At 42.0% G+C, this 20,734-nt stretch overlaps 1 protein-coding gene across 12 annotated transcripts in view; it reads right to left on the minus strand.

Moving 5' to 3' along the window:
• The window catches only part of si:dkey-237h12.3 (teneurin-3), a 335,156-nt gene that overhangs the window by 136,511 nt on the left and 177,911 nt on the right, over window positions 1-20,734 (minus strand). For all 12 annotated transcript variants that reach the window (XM_035425584.1, XM_035425591.1, XM_035425590.1 and 9 more), the window contains one exon: window positions 16,580-16,858. In XM_035425584.1, the coding sequence (XP_035281475.1) occupies window positions 16,580-16,858 (279 nt within the window). The remainder of the gene's footprint in view (window positions 1-16,579; window positions 16,859-20,734) is intronic.

A 20,734-nucleotide genomic window follows, 5' to 3' on the forward strand; every position in this document is an offset into this window, starting at 1 on the left:
GTAACCTGAAGGTCACGGGTTCGATTCCCAGGTAGGACACTGACGTTGTACTCCTGAGCAAGGTAGTTAACCTGCTTTGCTTCACGTATAAATCCAGCCATACAAATTGATGCAATGTAAATGTGTAAAGTTGTGCTCTGGATAAGAGCGTCTGCTAAATGCCTTTACTGGCATGTCTGTGAATCCATGGCCGATGCCGATGGTCACTAAAGCAAAGCACTTAACATATGACTGCAAGGTGAGGGGAACTCCCAGGGAGGATCAGGGGTACCGTCTCATTTCAAGGAGAATGCAAATTTACTTCAGGAGTCAAAACAATGAATATGATAATCCTGAAACACCGTTAAGATTACAAGGTATACATCTTCACTACTCTGTCTCACTCTGAGCCATCACCAAAAAAAAAAAAAAAAGAGGAAAAGAAAGCATTATATGCACAAGATATAGCAAACCTATAATTAGCTGAAGGGCATGATCTCACATCGGCAGGACTGCTGATTGTTGTTTTCAGAACCACACATCCTTTCTCAAGAATATTCCAGGATGAGACTTTAAAGCACTTCCATCGCGGCTCCTGCCAGCATCGTTACTTCCTCATACTTGATAACGACGCCCAAGAGAAACGGGGAAGTACTCCCCCTGAAAGGAGCCATCAAGACATATAATTTATCTTCTTCAAGGATATATAGAGAGCGGCTCTTATAGTGCGCCATACCGAGAAGTATTTACTCATTTATTTATTTGTTTGTTAGTTTTACCCAAAAAGCTCACTGCTCAGATTGCCAGGAGGGTCCCTTTAGTGTTGGCCACTTTCTCGGCTTAAGAGACGCACTGTTTTAACCTCTGGCACACGACACTGGAATACGGTACTGGAACACAACGCTAGACCACAACACTGGAACATGACACTGGAACAAAACACCGGAACACAACACCAGAACACGACACTGGAACAAAACGCTAGAACACAACACTGGAACACAGTACTGGAACACAACACTGAAACACAATGCTGGAACACAACGCTAGAACACAACACTGGAACACAACAGTGGAACACAACACCGGAACACGACACTGGAACACGACACAGGAACACAACGCTAGAATACAACACCGGAACACAACACTGGAACATGACACGGGAACACAACACTGGAACACAACGCTGGAACACAATGCTGTCTCCTCTCAGGCTCCTGGCACGCAGTGTTAAACAGACATGCACACAAACACGAAACCCGCCAAACCCGCTAACTGCTGCAGCTTCGCAGCCTCAGGTGCTCCACCAGTCAGCTTCCGTTTTTGGATCATTAAAATGAGGAATGGCACAAAATGCGCCTAATCACATTCCGCGCGCTCTAACACTTATAATTGGCATTGCCGCAGTAATTGCCTTGTGAATTGTGGCAACCTCTACACCTTAAATCCACCCCCCCCACCGCCCCGCCCCCCAAAACGTTATCATCTGCAGAGTGCAGGATAAAGTCTTATTATTGATTCCACGTGCTGTTTCCTGCACACTATTTGCGCTACACGCTGTGTGTAGGTTATTGTACAATATGCAGAGGGTTGAGACACATAACACACAGGAATTTGATTATAGTTCCTTTTTCTGCAGCTGTACGTCTGCCAGATACATGTGGTTGAAAGCCTATGAGGTCGGTGTCTATGTCTGCATTCAGTTCCTGGAATAAAATGGCCGGGGGGGGGGGGGGGGGGGGGAGGGCGGGGGGTGTATTGTAACTTTCCAAAATATTAAAACAAGACAACTTCCAACAGTACATTTCACATTCAGCGTTCAGAATATTGGAAATCCAGAAATCCTTTCTACAGAGACTTTGGTTCCTGATGCAGTTACAGTAGCTCTTATAATAATGTTCTTGGCATGTCTATATATTATAATGTTTCAGCAGTCACTGAAAATCTCTCTCTCTCTCTCTTTCTAATTCTATTGCACTTGCACTCTCCATCATAGTGAATTACATAAAGCGCAAAGCTTAATAACTGAGTCCTTTTTTCTCTGTCATCATAGTTTTCTTCTTCTTCTTATTCTTCTTCTTCTTCTTCGTACTCTGAACACAATTGTAATGTTTCCATCCATAAAGCAGCCATCACAAAGCCCAAGAATGTATGTGGTGAAACAGTATGTACAGAATATTTCTGAGTTTTATACCTCTTCCCCACGCTGCGTTCATAGAAAGAAATCAATCACTGGTGGCTGCAAATGTAACCACTTATCAGAGATTCTGCGGCTCTTTAAAATCTCTCTGCCTTGATTGGACACAGACAGAAGTGCAAATGCCAAGTTTCTGTTTTCGGAAAAGAGCAAGTAAAAACACCACATCAAAGACCTTGATCTACCTCAGGAATTCCAGCAGAGGTCCAGAAAAAAAATAAAAATAATAAAAATGCTGGGGGCTCCCCAGGTCTCTGTGTTGGCTAAAGCACTAGTACTCGGTGTAATCATGTGCCTCCTCACTCTGTAATCAAATCCTGATGGTGCCAGTCTTGGCCGACTTGGCCGTAGGTGATGCCCAATTAGCCATAGGGTGGCGTGGGATGCTCTTAATCCGAGGGTGCAGTTTGCCCATGTCAGCGGTGCACCAAGTGTAATCCGCCAATAGAATGGATTTGCCACTAAATCACTGAAGAGTGACAGTGGCCTAGTAGAACACACGCTATCCTGCTCACTGTGCTAGCCAGCTCACTGTGCTAGCCTGCTCTGTGTGCTAGCCTGCTCTCTGTGCTAGCCTGCTCTGTGTGCTAGCCTGCTCAGTGCACTAGCCTGCTCTGTGTGCTAGCCTGCTCAGTGCACTAGCCTGCTCTGTGTGCTAGCCTGCTCGGTGCACTAGCCTTCTCTATGCACTGCTCTCTACTGAATTAATGGAGGTTGACTGGACAAATGAAGGGTTTGCTCTCTTAAATACTCCACTGTAGCAAATATTCGTTCTGATCTTTCGAAATGCCCTGTACTGCCACAGAGGTATTCTTTTCATGGATACTGGATATGTACTGGTCATACAAGCAGGCCATCCTTAACCCTTATTTCACTTTGTGAAAGATATAAGGACATCCTATAGTGGACCAAAAACCATAATATACATCTAGCCACACATTTCTCTATCAAGGTTAAAACTACTCTCATCCTTCAATGTAAACACAAAATCTAGTCTTTCATTTTCACTGTCTTTGCCTTGAGTGCCACTTTTTGAATTGCAGTAGAAGTGACTAAATAATTCAGAATTTCTGTGTAAAATTTAAACAACATTGAGAACCAACTTAATCTCTAATCTCTGCTCTCCAAAGTCTTGCTGGAAAAAGCTGTCGGCTGAACTCCGGAAATAGTCCTTCTCGTGAAACTAGCGCTGTGATTATCTTACGAAAGCGTACTTCAAACCACCCTGGGAATGTATTTTTTATGGAGATTACCTGATCACACAGCTCTGATATGAATTTTGCACAACGGTTGACTCTAACAAGAGCACGGCCAGCTCTTCTTCAGAAGAACAAAGCCAGTGCTGGAAAAACACTTTAAACATCCTAAACTGTGTCCCAATCGAGCCTATTGCAGGCTGATGGAGACATTACATTACATTACAGGCATTCAGCAGACGCTCTTATCCAGAGTGACTTACACAGCATTCTACATAGCATTGACATTGCATCCATTTACACGGCTGGACATACACTGAAGCAATTAGGTTAAGTTATCTTGCTCAAGGGTACAACGGCAGTGCCCTACCCGGGAATCGAACCGGCGACCTTTCGGTTACGAGACCAGTTCCTTACCCGTTATACTACACTGTCGCCCGAGACACCTTCACTCGACGGACAAGCCGCCGAAAAAGAGGGACAGGCGATTGGAAGGCCTGGGGATCAGCGTCCCTGTCCTGCACAGGAAGCAAAGACCGGGAGCGAAACGGGTTCTCGTACCAGTGCGCGCGCTCTACTCAGGCATCCAGAGAGGGGAGGTGTTAGTGTTAGTCACATGGTCTCGGAGTCCACCTCTGCACCTTCTGTTCCCCCCCCCCCCTGCTGCCAGACCCCCGTCGTCGCCACCGTCGCCACTCGCAAGCCGAAGTCCCGGAGACGCAATCTGTCAAACCCGCCGCCGCCGCCGTCGCCGCGGGGAAGCTGAAGCGGACCGCGGAACGTTCCGGGCCCTTCTCTGGACGGGGATTGGAGGGCGCTACAGTCCAGGCTTCTTGTATCTGCTCCGTTTGTCCCACATCCAAAAAATCCCGGTTCTTCAAGGCAGAGAGGTGTTGAAATAACCCCCACCCCCTACATGTCTACAAAAAAAAAACACAAACAAACAAAAAAAAAACCTCCTCAAGCATCACCTTGCACCTTCCGCTCTTTTTCTCTCTCCCTCGCAGTACTGCATGTTAAAGGTGACGGCTGGCATGAAACAGGGAAAAATTCATATCATCAAAAAAAAAAGAAATTAGGAGCAACTCTATGAACATGATAGTCAGCACTCAGCAGCAAAATTAGTTTAAGGGAAAGCATAGTTCAAAAACATATTTCTTGTCTGTCTGTAACTCCCGTTGTATGACCTTAGGAGTCTGTTGTAGAGCTTTTATTGCCGGAACCTGAATTTTCTAAATGCTAATTTGTTCCTGTTAAAATAATTCAGATTATCAAAGGCATCTGTTGTCGTGTCGAACTGCCTACGTGAACTAGCGCTTCTCAGAAATGTCATGTGTTAATAACCAACCTTCACGATCGCTGCATAATTCCCTCATTAGTATTCTACCACATTCTAAAATTGCCAGAAATTGATGGCATAATGTTTCTCATTAATAATAATTCTGTTAATCGCGAGTTCGGCTACTACAACCATTAACGTACAGAATGATTCTGACCTGAAATGCTTTAACAAAGGCGATAAGCCACAGTGTCATCAAAAATGTTCATAATTACATTTCCATTCACACGCTGGGCATGTGACTCGGACACCGAATGCAAACCAATAAAGCAAGCTCTCGCTCTTTACACATCGAATGTAAACGGTGTCAGTGTCAGTATCTAGCCTGGCCTTTGTTTCATAAAGTACCAATTTAAATTAAACGGCGGCGGGAACGTCTCCTGACATTTCGGCACGGAATGGCTGGAAGCAAAGTCACATCCGAGATGAATCAGCGAGATTCTTCTTCTTCTTTTTTATTTTTTTAAAGCCAGAAAAAGGCTGATCTAGTCGCAGGCGGATTAATCCTGTAGAATAGATCATCATCGGGCACCCCCGGCGCCTTCCGTGAGCGCGGCGATTCGTCCCCGCGCACGCAGACTCTCCTAATGCCTTATGGAAACCCCCGCTATTGAATGATCTACCGCTGTTCAATATTTAATCCTGCAATTGAGGCCGCTAAAAGGATAGCGAGAAGGTAACGAGATGAATGGCTGCTGACCTCAAACCCGCTAAAAAGACAACCTAACAAATTTATCCAGGTGACCTCTACTGCAGCCTGGCCGTGGGTTGACACACAAGTGCTTCTCCTCCAAGAAGGGGCGGGAGGTGGGATCAATACCGCTGGGGTGAAAGTCTAATTTTTTCCCCTTTCTTTTTATAATTTTATTCCCCGGTGCCCGCCATTGACCCTCTTATTGCTTGCCTTTGTTCCCAGAATCGCACATCTTTAGTCTCACCTCAGTCAAGTATCAGGCTTCGAGAAAGCCAGACAAATGCACCACTTTGGCCACCCTATCAATTTCAGAACTCAAAACGAATATGAAATATGAAAACTAAATACCCATCGTGGAAATTACATGGCACGGTTGTGTTTCCACAAGAGGGGACACGCGTTTAAAATTTAACAGTACTCTAAGAAAAGAATACAGCAGAAGAATACAGCAATTTCCCTGTCCCCAGATGGGAAGATAGGCACTCCATTAACCCTGTGAAGAGCAGGGTTTTGGAATGTTTTTTTTTTTTCTTTTTTCAAAATTCTAAGCCAGTGTTCCAGAACTCCACTGCTTTCAGTCACCAGCAGTGATTGTTATATCATCACATCATTAGAATGTTCAGTTAAGAACATTCTGATCATCACATATTTGTGATCTTGTACCTTAAAGGCTTGAAACTTGGAATAGTTTGACATTCAGCTGCACAGAATGCACATGCAGCTAGCCACCTGAAAGACCAGAACGATAATTTACAGAAATTAATACGGTACGGGGTATAAAATTTCATACACTGTGCTTGAATCTAAATTTATCCGCAAAGTGCTGATGGCTGCATTGGTAATGCGATAAATCACAAGTCAATTGAACATCCCTCACGGACATGACCCACAGTAATTAGACCACCATTTTTTCGAGCCTATGGTTTTCTACTATATGCCGGAACAAATCAATAATTACAAGCCAGGGCTTGATGTGTTATGATATCCATTTCCATTTTAATCAAGAGCAAAATACTGCTTTAAACCACTGTCAAGTGCTTCTACAACCCCTTTTATTTAAAGGCTTATTTTACCATTTTCTGATGTAAAAATGTATGTGTGCGTGTGTGTCTGTGTGTGCGTACATGCGTGTGTATGCATGTGTACTCTGTATGAAATTGCCGCTTTTCCATACGCTTCACCACATTGATAAAAATGTGAACTAACTGAAACAAAATGCTATTTTTCATGCCAGTATTCCAATCCAGCAGTCACTTGGGAACGGCTGGCCTAAATTCACACCACACATTTTCAAACGGGGAATGTTCAGTCCGATGTAGGTCCAGCCCCAGCGCACTGATTTTTGCCTGCATTTTCCAGCAGAACTTTCTCGGTTCACCATCATGCTGGTATGTCCTCTCCGACCACGCTCGAGCCTCCTTGGCAAAGAATCCAGATATTCTAGCCAAAAAATCTCCTGGTAAAGGGTTCAATTACCCTTTTCTGCAAATTCAAGGGTGTCAAGGGTGCCAGCCCCAGAATAAGCAAATCAACCGCAGATCAACACAGATGCATCCTCATCCTTCACTGAGCCGAGGTTGTTTTTCTCGAAAGTGAATATGAGTTCCACATGCACTGCGCCGTTTTTGCACGTGTAAAGTTCTAACTTTGTTTGATCTGAAAGCAGGGCATGTGCCAGGTGTCTTTCAGGTGCAGTTTCGACACGCGTGCAGCGGCCTGTTACACGTTTTCACTTTCTTCAGCAGGCTTCTTCCTCGACTAGCAGAGTCTTTTTGAAACGTGAAGACAAAAATATACAAATAAAACGTCTTCAGAAGCTCTGCTCCGCATCCTTATGAGTAGTGAACGTAAGAAAGATTTAATTATGACTTCAAAAGTTATTAAATAAAATTGTTATTGCGTTCCAGTAAAATGCACCAATGAATAATGCATTTATTTACTGCAGAAATACTACTGCATGAGATATACATGTATAATTATAGCATGTTTTCTAAATTGAATCAACAAAGAAAGTAAGCCAATATTTTCATAAATTAACTCAGGGCAGAGTTTATATCTTGTAATTAGATCAGACCTAATGATATGATAATTACATAGGCATATGGTGTCCTTTGTTCAGGAGAAAGAAGCATAGGTTACAAAAAAAAAAGTTTAAGTGCACACCTTGGGAACAGACCGGTAAATGCACTTTACAATGGTTAATCAAATACTCCATTAATAAATTGCGTCGTATAAGAGCAACCATGGATCTAATAGAGTGGGTCAGAACAGTGCTTCTCAAATGCCTTCGTTTTCACACCGCTTACACAATTATGCACATCTCAGTGGAGCCAAAACACATTTACATTTCAGCAAACACCGAAACACATATTAAGCAACCCCTTCCTTTCAGCTATCAATGGGACAAATACACCTGTTCTTCTGAATAAACGTCTTGCAATAGCGATTTTCATAAAGTTGTAACTTCACTGAAGGATCACTGTGGAGGTGGGAGGGGCGGTGGGGTGGGGGGGGGGGTTTGTTGTGGACTACAGTTTGATAACCTGTGGCCAGAAGCTTTAAAAAGTCAAGAAAATACAGGGCGTGGTGTCACAAAATCCCACTATGTCTCCACGGTATCCTTCAATCTACATTAGTGTACTTTTATAAAAATTCAACATTAATTTTACAAGGAAAATACGGTAACTGTACGATACAAATATACGGCTGCACCATACTCTTGCGAACTTACTGCACGACAAGTGCAGCAACAAATAAATAGGCTTTGTGTTCAATCCTCCCTTTAGTCCAATCATATCTAAATCGCTGTAATTCCTCTAACGACCACTGATTGGTATATAATTGTCCAATCACAACACATGCTCTGTTTCCTGCTCATGAGGTATTGCAGAGCACACTTCCCCATTAAACGATCAATTATTGTAAAGAGCAAAATGTTGCAGCTGTTGCATAGCTGGGACGCAAGCAAAGTGTTAGAAATGATTCTTTAAGAAGGGTTTGTATGAGCCCTCAAGAAACTTTGCTGCCTGGAAAAGCTTCAATCCGCTTCCTCACAAGATTTTGGGCACGAGTTCAAGCAGCTTCACGATCATTTGATTAGTCGCTAATTAATACAGTTAAGCAATTAATCAGCCTGTTGAACCAAAGGGGCTTTCTGCAAGGTCCGGCAATTGACTATTCTGGCCGTACACTTGATTTAAACAACGTGTGTTGCCCACTCCTGAGTGTCTAGACCACAATAAATACTCAATACAAGCAGAATGAATGGGAGGAGGAGGAGGAGAAGGAGAAGAAGACGAAGAAGAAGAAGAAGAAGAAGGAGGAGGAGGAGGAGGAGGACTTTTTTCCCATGGTACCCTGTTTCTATATAGTCAGATATAGGAGACACCACATTAATAGGCAAATGTTCTGACCACCAACGCACCTCTGCACTCCTGTTAGGCACATTTGTACTGTTCACTAATATAGTCGGCCATAAAATTACAGAACAAACTGAGCGCTGAACCATGAAAACAGGGCTAAGTGGATGAAAAATAATGATAATACATCAAACGCATATCTCCTCGTTCAGCTTTCCGTAGAAAATGATAAGCGTCCATCCAGCGGGCGTAGATAAAAAGGGTGCATCGCTCCCATGACTTCCTGGCAAAGATAAACAGAGGATTGTAACATTTCCAGAATTTTTCTTCCAACACGCCACAGAGGGCATATGTTCCTGTTCTTCAAACTATGGAAGAAAAAAAAAATTGGAAATGGAAATGTTGGTAAGCTTCATGATTTCAAAGATTATTTGTCTAACTTCTATTGAAAAAAGTGATCTCAATCGAGACGGCAATTTGGCAGATGGTGTGCCATGTTCGTCAGTGAACAGAATTCTTTTAGTTACGAATATGCAGTGCATCTGATAGCAGCACAGTATCTGGTGCTTGCAAGTAGCAATTCACATATTTTTAATGAATACTGGATAAGGGGAACATTCCTAATTTCTTTTCTGAACTCTAATTGACTGTCCCAGCTTGGTTCTCAAAGTAAGGGGTTGTTAAAAAAAATGCTATTTGACATCGCAGGCCATTTCGTCGCTTCTCCTTGTCCGTCTGAGCACACCCAGTGCACTCCTGATCCACCTCAGACAACGTGGGCTTCAGAATCAAAGAACGCCTCTCAGAGACCTTCAAAATGGGGCTTTTCAAATCCCACCAAAAAAATATGTATAATCATTTCACTGGCGCGGAATCAAAGGTTTGCACTTTCATTCCAGGCCAGTCCTGGCATTTCCCTTCAGCGAGTGTTCCACGCGATCATCACCCTGAGTGTGTGTGTATGTGTGTGTGTGTGTGTGTGTGTTTTTTTTTTTCTTTTTTCTTCTTCTTCAAAACCAAACGATACATCAAGCCGTCACCGGGCATGACCAGCTGACGCCTGGCCAGGACACACGAGCGTACCCTCGCCCCCACCCATCCCCCCCCCCCCACCCGAAAAAACCCCCCCGATGAGAACACATCTGCCTTTCGCACTTTTGCGCGGCTGAAGAACAGCTTGCGCAGCCTCCTCGCTTTATCACACCTCATCTGAACCCGCAGCCGGCCAGAGTTTACAATCCGCCAACTCAGATCAGCCAACCCCTTCTGCCGCTTCGCCACAAGCAGCTGTATTCTATGGCTGAATGTCGCACAAAGCTACCTCGCGTTCAACGCGTTAGAATAAACCGATTTTGTAGAAAGTCAAGAATAACGTTAAAAAAGCAGAACTAAATATTGTATTTGTCATTTTTTATATAACAGGATTGGCTGCAACACAAACAACAGCCATGGACTACGGTGAAGACAGCACATCGAGGAGAGTGAGCAAGTTGCAGGGCTGCTGGAAATAAACTTTTCCCGCCTTTTTTTATTTAATGACTTTGTGTTACTTCCTGACCCCAATCTGTGCTCCGCGAGACCAGTGAGGCGTGAAAGGAAGACGAGCTGAGATTCCAGAAGATTCCCTGCAGGTGAAGACGCCGGAAGAGGGTCTGTGGTTCGGCTCTCAGCTATTGTAGTCGTTCGGCAGAGGGGTCAGACAGCATTTCCAGCCGAACAAAGCCATCGCTACACCGAAGACAGAGAGGGACGGAAGCATCCTCAACCAACGCCAGCAAACTTTCTTAAAATACCAGCTGTGCCAGTGAAGAACTGACATACTTAACTTGAACTCAAACGAACTTCAGCCAGCTATCTCCAGTGTGAACGCAGGCCACAACTGACAACAACAAAACAGGCTAATAATTAGGCCGGAGGACACCTGATAGTAACGTTACTATGGAGATTTTTTAGACTAATCAGAGCCATCTTTTCTAGGAAGACATGCAAATTATTTTTTTGCCTTAAAAAAATCCAATGGCAAATAAGGCAACGCAACGCAATGGATTTTAAGGGATTACTTAAGTAAAATTAAACATTTAAGGCAAGTAACCCTTAAATAACACTTAAGTGCTTTTCTGTGCAACTCACTTAACTTTAAGGGATACTTCCAGGGTAATTCTAAGGGAGAAATTAAGGTGTTTTGTGCAAACGGTGAACTGTGCCTTATAGCAATCAGGTCCCAGTGTAGCTGGGCTCCAACTAAAGTGTCAGGAAGACGACCACAACAATTCCTAAAAGGGTTCTGTGGTGAGGGTGAAATATCATGTTTCATGTCCTGAGCCATGCTAATCCCATGTCCCTTAACCCCCCCACACCCCCACCCCCCGCCCCAGCACCCCCCCTCCCCATTTTCTGGTAGTTAGTCATCCATTATAGCTGCACTGCATTAAAGCCCAAATCTAGAGAACAAGAAAAGTTCTCAGCTTGTTTGTGACAAAGCAAGTCTTCCCACTTTTCCCAGGCTTGAAAAAAAAAAAATCAGCATTTTCATGAGGAGGTGACATTTTGATATCTGGCTGATAGGAGAGCACTTTCCGAACAGCGGATCGCGTTAAGAGCTAGCGCGGCACGCGCGGAGTACCCGGCGTCGACTCGACCGCTGGTCTTATGAATATGTGATTCCATTAAGGGCGACGGCTGCTTGTTTGGAATGCGAATGAGATCATCTGTTTATATGGAGATCGAACGCCGAGCCGCGACAGGGCCCCTCGGAGACGATCGAGTAACGGGATAGCGACATCTCGGGACACGACGAAAAAAAAAGAAAACGCGCCGTTTTTTGCGTCGTTTTTTTTTCTCGAAACGGCCCGGAATGGCGACCGTCAAATGTAAACGTGTAAACGCGAGATCAGCCAAGGAAGGCCTCGTCTACGCCCATTACACTGGTCGAATACATTGCTAATGACAATTTAATTAGAATGGTTTAGAAGAAGAAGAAAAATAAGTGCTGTAACTACAGTAATAATCCTGTCTGCTTCAAGGTTGGCTTGCCATAAAGACAGATGAGAATATCGAGGTTTTAATGGACACTTTTCATTAAGTTTGGGTTCAGTGTTCAGTGAGTCATGCTGTCAAACATTACTAGTGAGGAGCCATTGAATATGCAAAGCCCATTTAACGTATGTACTGTAAAATATTATTCTTTTCTGAAAGGGTCATACAATACATTGCACTCTCTGCTCAACCCTCTTCCACACAGAAAAGTAAAAAAATATATAAATAAAATAAAACTGCTCCAACAACTGAGGTATTTAAAATATGCTTTTTCTTAACTTCCCACAGAGCCCACAATTCAAGCCAAAGAAATTAATTCTGAATATTGTGCTATTAACACTGATCCAGTTACACTGAACACTGGCATTTAAAGGGGATACTCCAGTCATTAGTGTGGGCAACACCCATAAACCAAAAAGTGAGACTAGAATATCTACACTAAAACTCTACACTAAATTATTACTAGCATTTTTTTTTACATTTTCCACATAGCACGTTGATGTTTACTGTCTGCAAAGACAGCAGCCGTACCCAGTGAGCAAACGCAAACTGCCACTTAAGAGCCAGGAGATCTGGAACAGCTCTGATTGGCTGGATACAGCTTACCACTTCTAACGCAACTGGCTGTTCTTGAACAAAGGGCAGCATACATTTGCCGTGCTGGTTACATCAGCCCTCTCTAAATTCTCATCCTTCCAACCTTTATCTCCCTTCTATGTATATTAGAAGGATATGGGTTAAAATGGGGTAGTTGTGCATAGCATGCCAAATGATGCTGGATTCTATACAATAAGAACTACTCATGCCCAATATGCATAATGCAACATCAAAGGCTACTCAGGACCAAACACCCCAAGGTACATTAAAATAACACGTACATAAATTTGCAAGGAGAGTAAGACAATGTTTCAGCATGGATTTTAATTATCCAACATGGTTTGGGCACCATAGTTCCAGTGAAGGCAAATCTTAATGCTACAGCATACAGTCACGTTATAGACACTTATGTGCTTCCCCATCAGTTTGGGGAAGGTCCTTTCCTGTTTCAGCATGACAGTGCCCCTGGGCACACAGCAAGGTCTATATAAAAATGGTTTTGTTGAAAGAAGTGTGGAAGAACTTGACAAGCAAAGACACCTCACAAGATGCTTCTCAAACCACTTTGCCCACCTTCCTTCAGCACAACGACACAGTGAATTCTGCACTTTGAAAACTGTTCCATAAGCTGTTCTAAGCATTCCACTGCCTTGCCAGTCAGAGCATGCTCAGAAGGCTTCATTAGAAACCGGTGGTCTCCTGTGTCTGATCGCATCAGTCCAAAGAGCATTAAAATAAAATAGTGAGATCATTGAAGAGTAAGTGGCGCTCAGAGACTCTGTGTAATGGCTTTAGCATGGACATGCGCTTGATGAAAAACTCAGCAATAGACCATTTCTCTCTTAGCTGCTCTATTTAATAATGAAAGTCACAGGCCCCGATGCCACAAAAAAAAAGAAATAAATAAAAATCAGAAATTGGAAATAAATGGCGATGGAAAAAAATCAAATTTATATTTGAACTATTTCAGTCTTGCCTCAAAGGAAAGAAATAAAGATTTTATTTGGGACTGTCAGTAATACCTCAAAACTAAGACACAGTTACAGAAATAGAACAAACCATTAAAGAAAGAGCGGAATTACTGGTAATTTGAGTGTATAAATCCACCCTGTGGTGTTATGATGTATATTAATGAAAACACAGGGCAAAATTATGGTTTCTCCATGCATGAAAACAGTATCCACCGGCAACCAAGATGGCGTCTCTCAGCAGGCGCAATTCATCCATGTGTATCGTCATATTTCAATAATTAAAAGTAATAGAAGACAGAATGAGATGAAAGCCACAGCGGGGGTCCTTGCTAACAAGAGCCCAGATGGACAGCCGCCCCCCAGACCCCCACCGCCCCCAATGCCACCCCCAACCCCCCCAAAGGGCGGAGCCCGCTGGGAGTGTGAAGCTGGACAGCGCACGGTGGCACTCTTTTCAGGGGGTGGATTCAGAGAACATCGGAGACGACAGGAAGCAGGCGTCCAGCGCGCTGTGCGAACACGGCTGAAAGTGCCCCTGCCTACGCCGCGCCATTTTGAAAACCTTCTCCAGTGATTTTTATCTTATTTATTTATTTTAATTAATTAATTAATTATGTATTTATGTATTTTTTTATTTAATATTTTTATTTGTCTATTTGTTTTCAAAAATCATAAATAAACAAATAAGAACAGCAATAAATAAATAAATAAAATAAAAATCAGAAGGAATACTGCAGCGGAGTGGTGGTAATGGGACTGAAAGGAGAGAGCTGGCACACAGTCGGGTTTTAATGCCGATTTAACGACAGCAGGTCACACCGTTCGTTTGGGAGCCTCTCTTTAATACCCCAGAACACAAGGGGGTGAATGGAAAAGTGTGCGGCTTAAGTGCCCCTCTTTGATTTCTGACCCCTCGTTTCCCCCCCGGGGGAGGTGGGGGGGGGGGGGTGCGGACGGTGTCCGGTGACTGTGTCAGGTGGACGGAGAGGGACTGGAGATTCTCCGAGAGGTAGACAGTGGCGGTGGGTAAAAAGCACCCCTGTCTGCTTCTCAAATATCCCTTGTAAACGTTAGCCTCCATTGTGCCTCTCTCTCTCTCTCTCTCTCTCCTCTCCGATTTTCCCACTGCACAGCAGCCACAGCGGACTCGGATGACCTCAATTTACTGTCTCCATTACTGAAATTTAAAACCGAGGAACAATTGCCAAAAACACTCTGCATGTGATTTACGTCATTATTTTCTCTCTTATTAAGTTATCTGGTAAATGAACAGAGGCTGCGCTAAATTATCCAGGCTTCAAAATGCAATTACTTCCCCTGCTTTGATGTTAATGGCCAACAGTAGAGAGCCAAGTGCGCAGTCATGTAAACAATGGCCAGCTTCATGTTAAATGGCAGCAACCTTGGAAACAATGCATCACTCAAACCTTCACACCAAAAGTCATCCATCAAATTTACAATCTCCTTTGGTGGCTATGTACTACCACAAGAAGCAAGTAGAAAACAAAGAAAATACATATATACGCACACAGGCACGCACATACACACACACACACCACACCCACATAACCACGCACACATAGCATTGATTTATTTATATAAATCAATCTGATTGCTTAATTTTAACATGGTGTTACATTAGAATTAGAAATTGTACAGTTAATTTTACTCTCATAAATTTTTATGATTATAGAGAAAAGCTGTTTTTTTTTACAATATAAAAATCTAAAAACTGCTTATTTGTTTTGTCTTTCTTGACTAAATTGCATCATTAATTACTAAAATATGGGTGTATTATTTATTTGTTTGTCTTAAATGTTTGAAAACCAGGCAACAGGCAACAGCCAATTTTATAGCCATGTACTGTTTTTTTTTTTTTTTTAAAAAAAGGTTAAAAACAGTCCTGTTAAAAACAGACCTAAAGATATCAAATATATCTCGGAAAAAGGTACGGTAAAAGTGGCTAAAAAGGTACAAATGCTTGTCATTGGACTGGTACCCAATTGGTACATAAAATTGTATCCCAGGCCAGGAATAGATGATTCATTTGTACATTTTTTTGCTTGTAAAAGGTACTTATTAGTGCCAAAATAGAACTGTGCTGCACTTTCAGGGTACAGTTGGGAAATTTGTTCCCTATAGAACAGAAATATACTTCCACCATGTCTTTATTTCTGGGAGTGAACCCAGCGAGAGCAGGCACTAAAGTATTTCAATGAAAGAATTGTATTTCCCAGCAGTGGAGCTGATTTTAGAATCAAGCCTCAAAATACTGCCCCATTTTCCTAGTGCTACATTATTCTGGCTTGGGGAAAAAAAGAAAAAAAAAACATCAAGAATTACAGTGAGGGTGAACAAATCAAAGAACAGCCATCAAGCGAGTGCTTTTTCAATGAATGCAGTTGAAAACCAAAAATCGCATTTGAAAATTAGGACTCTTAGTACAGAGAGAATGGGAAAGCAGAAATGTTCGTGCATCTGCTCACGGGAAAGCAGTAAAGGAAGTACAGAGACTTCTTTTTTTTTTTTTTTTTTTTTTGCAGTTTCAAATGTGCACCCCGATCTTCTTGAGTTTCAAGCATGATCAGATCTGCACTTCAGCCTAAGTCTTCTAACTTTCAGGCATGATCAAATTTGCACTTCAAACCACCGAACCCTGTTAATCTACCATTGTGCGCGTTCATTCAAGCATTTAGGCATTCTGAATTTTCTCAGAGAGATCTCTGAAAGAGTCTTACAAAGCAATCTTTGATTACACTCTGGCCCAGGGGGAGACTATCAAAACATTCTCTGGATCCCCACAGAGAATAACAGGTGACTCATACGGGCTCGTTTCTTCACAAGGAACCCGTGAAACTCCCATTAATCCCCTAAAACGCGACTGCACACGCTCAGCTCCAGCCTATCACTGCCAGCTCTGAAAAAACCAGCCAATCAGGAAGCCTGCCACAAAAGACACCACCACACAGGAAAATCCAGAGTCTTTGCTTGATGCAAATTCTTTTAAAATGGCACAATTTAGGCACACGGGAATTTCATTTTTTTTTTTTTAAATAAGCGTGCAATCCATTTTCGATGTACAAAAAAAAAAAAATTAACATAAAAAAATCCTGGATTGTACTTTGGGAAACGAAACAAACGAAAAAATCCAGCAAACCGGCACGGAAATCCCGAGCGGGATCAGGAGAGGAAGGCGAGGAAGACTCACCGCCCTCGCTGTCGGACTTGTTCTCGTGCTCCGTGTCGGTCAGCGTGAGGGCCGAGTTGGAGCGGCTGGACAGGCAGGAGCTGCGCCCCGACTTCACCCCCCGGCCCCAGAGGCGCGCGGCGCGGTCCGGCGACATCGCGCCCCCGTTCCCCGCGTCCCCCTCGCCCCCCGTTCCCGCCGGGTAGCCGCGGTGGGACAGCCCCATGTCCGCGCAGAAGGCCACGCCCCGCCGCGTGGCCGGCTCACATATCCCAAGCTGCCGGAGGGTGAAGTTCTGCCCTGGAAAAAAAAAAAAAAAAAAAATGCCAAAATCCCGAAATTAGACACGTCCTCAGCCCAGGAACTGCCACATCACTGCCCCTCCATTTTCTATCGATTTACAACTTCACCACGTCAGCTTCATATATATGCAGTGGCCAGTTACTGCATATATGTGTGCGTGAATGTGTGAGTGTGTGTGTGTGTGTGTGTATCTGTGTGTGTGTGTGAGTGTGTGTGTGTGTGTGTGTGTGTGTGAGTGCGTGAGTGCGTGTGTGTGAGTGCGTGAGTGCGTGCGTGTGTGAGTGCGTGTGTGTGTGTGTGAGAGTGTGTGAGTGTGTTTGAGTGTGTGTGTGTGTGTGTGTGTGTGTGTGTGTGTGTGTGTGTGTGTGTGTGTGTGTGTGTGAGTGTGTGTGTGTGTGTGTGTGTGTGTGTGTGTCCTATGCATTATTTGTGTTTGTATTTGTATGATCCCCTATGTGTATATTATGATCTCCTAGTACAAGCACATGGCTTTCCGGCCAACAGGGCAACACCTCGGGGGCATTCTTTTGTGGTTTCCATGGTTATGCTCATGCTTCTCCTTTTCCGTCTCCTAGCAGACCCTCATATACGTCTGTCTTACAGGCGAGGCATGCGGGTCTGATTTGTTCCCGAATTTTAAGTGACTCATAAAAGCCTTTTAAGATCTTAGAAAAACAAAATCCTGACAGGTAAATGGGGCGCTGGGAGTTTTGAACAATGAAGGATTCCAAGGGATAAAATACACTGAAAAGTGATAGGGCTGGGGTTTTTAATGGGTGGGGGGGGAGTGGGTATCTCAGCTAACCTAAAACTGAAACCAAAAACATAGTTTCTGTAAACAGCATTCCAACGTGCTGTATTTCCTGCATGGGTTAAATAAAGTTAGTTTTCCGTAAAAAAAAAAAACAGCTCAAAACTCAAAACATACAGAGCAACTCATAACTACAGAAGCTGGGCAGATGCCCTTGTCTGAAGCACAAAAATCATATCATACATATGCAAGACCAGCATTCATAAAAACCCTGTTCAAATTTTTTATTTCAGAACCCAATGAATCACAGAATTAAATGAAACACTTTGTCCAATGCATGTAAAATATATCTTTAAAATTTTTTTAAAAAACTTTTTTGCCATCGTACTCATACTAGAATTTTATTTTCATTCTGTCCATTTATGGAGAAAATAGATTTTTTTAATGTTTCAGATCTTTGCTTATTTACATTTTTTATAACACACTAAGAATAATAAGAAATCATAAGTGGAAGCTAGCATGTATTTTTTATATATCAATTTATTCTGAAGAACCATCAAAGTCCTCTTGTATTCTTGTAGAAATCCGATTCTCTGAAGTGCTGCTTTCTAAGATTAATTCTATGCATTTATACTTATGCTACTACTAGATTAATTAAGGCCATTTATGTGAATTAGATACCAAATATTATACTGTGCTTTTTGAACTAACATATTATACGCTAAATGAATATTGTCAGAGACTGACCTGACAGCAAAATAATAATAATAATAATAATACCACCAAAGAAGTATACATTTATTTTAGATAAAAATGTTTTTATTCAAATCATATAATAATAACAGGTTAATAATAATAATAATAACAATAATAATAACAACACAAAAAGTATAAACATAAACCTATAATTTTATTTTTACGTAATTAATAAATAAATAAATACATCCCTTGCCTTACAGGGAGCTATTCTCACGTGATGAGAGGGGTACAACCCAACAAAACCCCTCCTCCCGGTTACATGCCAGCTGAACTCCTGAGTAGTGTGTTCGGGGAACGTAGCACAGTCCACCCTACAGCCCTCCATGTTATCTTTTTTAAAACAAAGTATGTCAGAAAACAATTCAATCACATTGTGAAGCAAGAGATATGGCCATGGTGTTCCTGCTTCAACTGTTTACTTTCTTTTTTTTGTTTGTTTGATCAATTGCTCTGTAATCTGCAGCTTCTGTCTGGCACACACATCTGGATCAGCCTCAAACAAACACTTAGTCAGCAATGTGGCAGGATTGTGTGTAGAGAACCGTAAAATGGAATCGAAGATTCAACTGGGGGCTGAAATCGGAATGCCTGCCCCCCCCCCCCCCGCAAAAAAAGAATTAATTAATTCATAAATAAGTAAACCTTGCATATATATATATATATATATGAGAGGGAGAGAGAGACATAGCTCTCAATTTGTGTTCCCCATGCACTCATTCTTATTTGGTGTGCTATTAAATGCTGGGAAGTACTTTAAATCTTACCACCAGAGTCATTATTTCCACATTACCCAGTCATCTGTGGAATAAGTGCAGTTTCCACCACATTTGTGCTTGCTCCAGATTTAATCATTTTAAATGGTCCAGGAGCTTGTAACTGACAACACAGGGTGCATGTTGTGCATCAGTATCAAACGGTTCTCCAAACCAGTACCATAATTACAATTTCGAAATTAAATAATTTGAAAATATTCATCGTGAAAAAGTACGGACACCCCTGTAAGTAGACGGGGACCGGGCGAGGCATTCCTGGCTCAACTGATCAAAGGATTTCGGAAACCGCGGGGAACATATGGTAGAAATTACAAACAAATTAATTAATTCATATCATTAACGTTTCCAGGCAAAAATGTGTTTTCATTTTACGTTGCCATTTATGTATTTATTCGTTTCCCTACATATTCTCCCATACGCATGACATGGGTTCGATCCAGAAATCCATTTACTCAGCACTCTGGTGGTACTTCGCAATAAGAACAACAAGGTTTTATGTGCTTAAGATATTATCACACTAATCTGCTACTCATAATATATTGACATTGGCCACCATAATATTGCAGTGCTGTTTGAACCATGCATTGAAATCATGACTTGTCAATTACAGTATTATTTTATGACTGCTGTCAAACCACAATTACCGAGAAGATCACAGTGAACGCCCCTTACAGTCTTTTCTCCAAATAGCCACCTTCTTTTGTGTTAATGAAAAAAATCAAAATGGCTGGCTTTGCATGACATGCAATTACCCCACAAAAAGATAACAACTGCTGGTTAATTACAATTCTATTAATATTAAATGAACACAGATTAGATCCAATAAAATCCGTGATAGGATATTTAAGTAATTATATTTTTCCTATCAAATATTTATGAAGTATTAATTGGAGTTTGTGAACAATCAATAAATCAAGTAATGAAATCAAAGGATATACCTTTCTGTTAACAGAGCAAGTACAAGTCACTTCTACCCCTTCAAATACAGAAGAAACAACTTTCAATGTTCAAATAACCCGTTATTTACCATTTCTAATAGTAAACCTATCAAGAGCGTACATTAAATGATTACTTGTATGTCTGCTTTACATTAGAAATTTGTTAAAGCAATACAGGCTTATGTGTATGTACACACATACTGTGTGGGTGCGTGTTTGTGTGTGTGTGTGTGTCTGTGTGAACATGCATGCTAATAAAATTAAGAAAATAATAAATTCAACTTTTAAAAATAAATTGAAAGACAAATTTCAGCTCAGTGGATTATAGCCCCTGAAGCATCCATACAACCATGAACAGCATCTATTTTTTTCCCAGAACAGCATCTTCAGGGAGCGTACACTCGCTGTCCCCACACTGAATCAGACAAACACTGAACGCTTTGATCACAAGCACAACCCCATTTCACCCCTGCAGCTTTGGAAGCACCCGCTTATCTGAGGTTTTCGTCAGTATCTTCAGAAATGTAAAAGCCAAGACTTCCATTTAAGATGATATGATCATATGATCATATCAATTATAACTAATAATAATAATAATAATAATAATAATAAACTAATCAATTAAAAAAAATAAATAAATAAATTAGAAAAA

Source organism: Anguilla anguilla, chromosome 7 (assembly GCF_013347855.1).
Source record: "Anguilla anguilla isolate fAngAng1 chromosome 7, fAngAng1.pri, whole genome shotgun sequence".
NCBI classification, from domain to species: domain Eukaryota; kingdom Metazoa; phylum Chordata; class Actinopteri; order Anguilliformes; family Anguillidae; genus Anguilla; species Anguilla anguilla.